General features: G+C 27.9%; 1 protein-coding gene across 1 annotated transcript; it reads left to right on the plus strand.

Moving 5' to 3' along the window:
* Positions 1-325: 325 nt before the first annotated feature.
* LOC136089685 (uncharacterized) lies at positions 326-1924 on the plus strand. The gene is made up of 2 exons (XM_065815741.1): positions 326-1001; positions 1836-1924. Exons 1-2 carry the CDS (start codon positions 326-328, stop codon positions 1922-1924), a joined length of 765 nt encoding a protein of 254 aa, XP_065671813.1.
* The last annotated feature ends 277 nt before the right edge of the window (positions 1925-2201 follow it).

Genomic DNA, 2201 nt, shown 5'->3' on the forward strand with positions numbered 1-2201 from the left:
AATTACGTCTTCCAAGATACTAACAATAATTAGCGGTTGTTTCTTAATATAAACATTAATGTATTTGAAATGATGTGGTCTTCGTAGAGGTATGGGAAAATTACGCCAACGTAATTAATTGTAATTAAGTTTATTTATTTTGTGGTTCTAAACTTTATATAAAAAGGGTGATATTTGTAAATAATTTTTTCGCAGTCAGATGAAAATAAAATAAAATTGATAAACGAGTGAAATCATTAGTGTCTCAGGGAAAGTATTAAAAATTTCCCCACACTAAAAGGTGGCGACCCTACCAGGACCTACGAAACCTACGAGTTAGTAAAGAATGGACCAAGAGCGAATTTACCAAAGAGAAGTCAGCATGATAAGAATAAACATTAAAAACATAGAACGCAACACGATTAATGGCGACAAATCAAGCATAATCTTGGCGCTGGACAAAATAACAAATTTATTGGGAAGATTTGAAATGGCAAAGGATGAGCTGACCAGGAAAATGCTTGACGACGGCGAAAGCATCGATTCAGTTGAAGAATGGCTTTCGAAACCAGTAATGGAAGTAGAAGCAGCAATTGAAATCAAAAACAAAATGGTGGACAAGTTGGATTCGATAAATAAAAACGAATGCGTCAGAAAATTTGAGTATGAAAAACAAATAGTGGAACAGCAGTTAACGATTCAAAAAGAAGCAGAACAAGCCTCATTGAGAAAACTTCAAAGCGAAGAAGAATGGTATTTAAAGAAACTAAAAATGAAAGAAACATTGCGTAAATCTCTTGGAAACGAAAACGAAGCTACTAAACAATCTGTCAAACTTCAAAAGTACACAATTACAAAATTTAATGGCGATTATAAAGACTGGTTGCGATTTTGGAATCAATTCACGGTAGAAGTTGACAACTCAAACATATCGAACATCAGCAAATTCAACTACTTGCTGGAACTTGTCGAAGGAAAGCCCAGGGAGGATATACTTCATTATCATTATTGTCTCAGGGAAAGTATTAAAAATTTCCCCACAAACTGCCACATCAACAAATTTTGTCTATTTGAATTGCCACTTCAGAACATCTTTTATTATCATTTAAAGAAGTTATTAGTGAAAAATGTTTTTGCTTTACTAATCAATTGACAATACTATTGTTAGTTGAAAATTTAGTTACGTTAAAGACGGTTAGGGTATTTTTATACCCCATTCAAATTATCTCATTATTTAGTTAGTGAATCAATAAATATTTATATGAACCATGTTTAGTTTAACACTTACTTGTGTTTTAGTTATTTTTTAATAGGTATGGGGTATTACTTATCTTTTTTATGAGTAAACTATACCATATATGCTTTATATATTTACAATCACTGTAACAACAATAGTGTGCTCTTATTGCATATATTTTGTTTTTATGTCAAAAATATTTATATTATTGATACAAAATAATAATGCCAAAAATAATTGTTATATATTTTTTACATATTTTGTTTGATAAACACTAAAACTGTTTTAGTTTTGCTTATACTTATTATAACTATTATAAAATAATATATAATAACTATTATAATATATTACAATTTGTCATAATAAAATATTATTTAAAATCATAAATATTATGTAATATGTATAATAACTACTATTTTATAATATAATTTGTTTATATTTATTATAACTTTTATTACTATAATAATTATTTTATTGACATATGAGGAGTTCATATGTCGATGAAATAACTCATAACTATTTATAGTTGTGCATCAAAAGAAGTTGATATATTTTAGACTTAGCATGTTTTGCATACAGTCTATATGATTTAAATAGATTTTTTTAAATGTTTTGTAAGTGTCTAAAGTACTCAAAACTACTGAGATTTTTTATGTTGTGTTTGATGTGTATTATATTATAATTTTTAATCCTTTAAAATATGAGTAGTTTCTTAATAGTCGAATTATATTTTTATAGCAACATATAAATTCTACACATTTATTTTTGACTTAAAGTCTGTAAAATGAGTTAAGTGACTGTCTATTTGCTGAATTACCGGAGTTTTTTCGTAAATTTGAACGGAAAAAATAAAATACGGAAACTGTAAATTTTACGGAGAAACTGTTGTCATTTGTCTGTCTAATTTTCTCAGTTAATTTGTACGGAAAAAGGTGTTCAGGTGATTGCCTCCAGTTTGTTACCAAACCCATGTTTTTACTCTCCT

Source organism: Hydra vulgaris, chromosome 13 (assembly GCF_038396675.1).
Source record: "Hydra vulgaris chromosome 13, alternate assembly HydraT2T_AEP".
Taxonomy (NCBI): Eukaryota; Metazoa; Cnidaria; class Hydrozoa; order Anthoathecata; family Hydridae; genus Hydra; species Hydra vulgaris.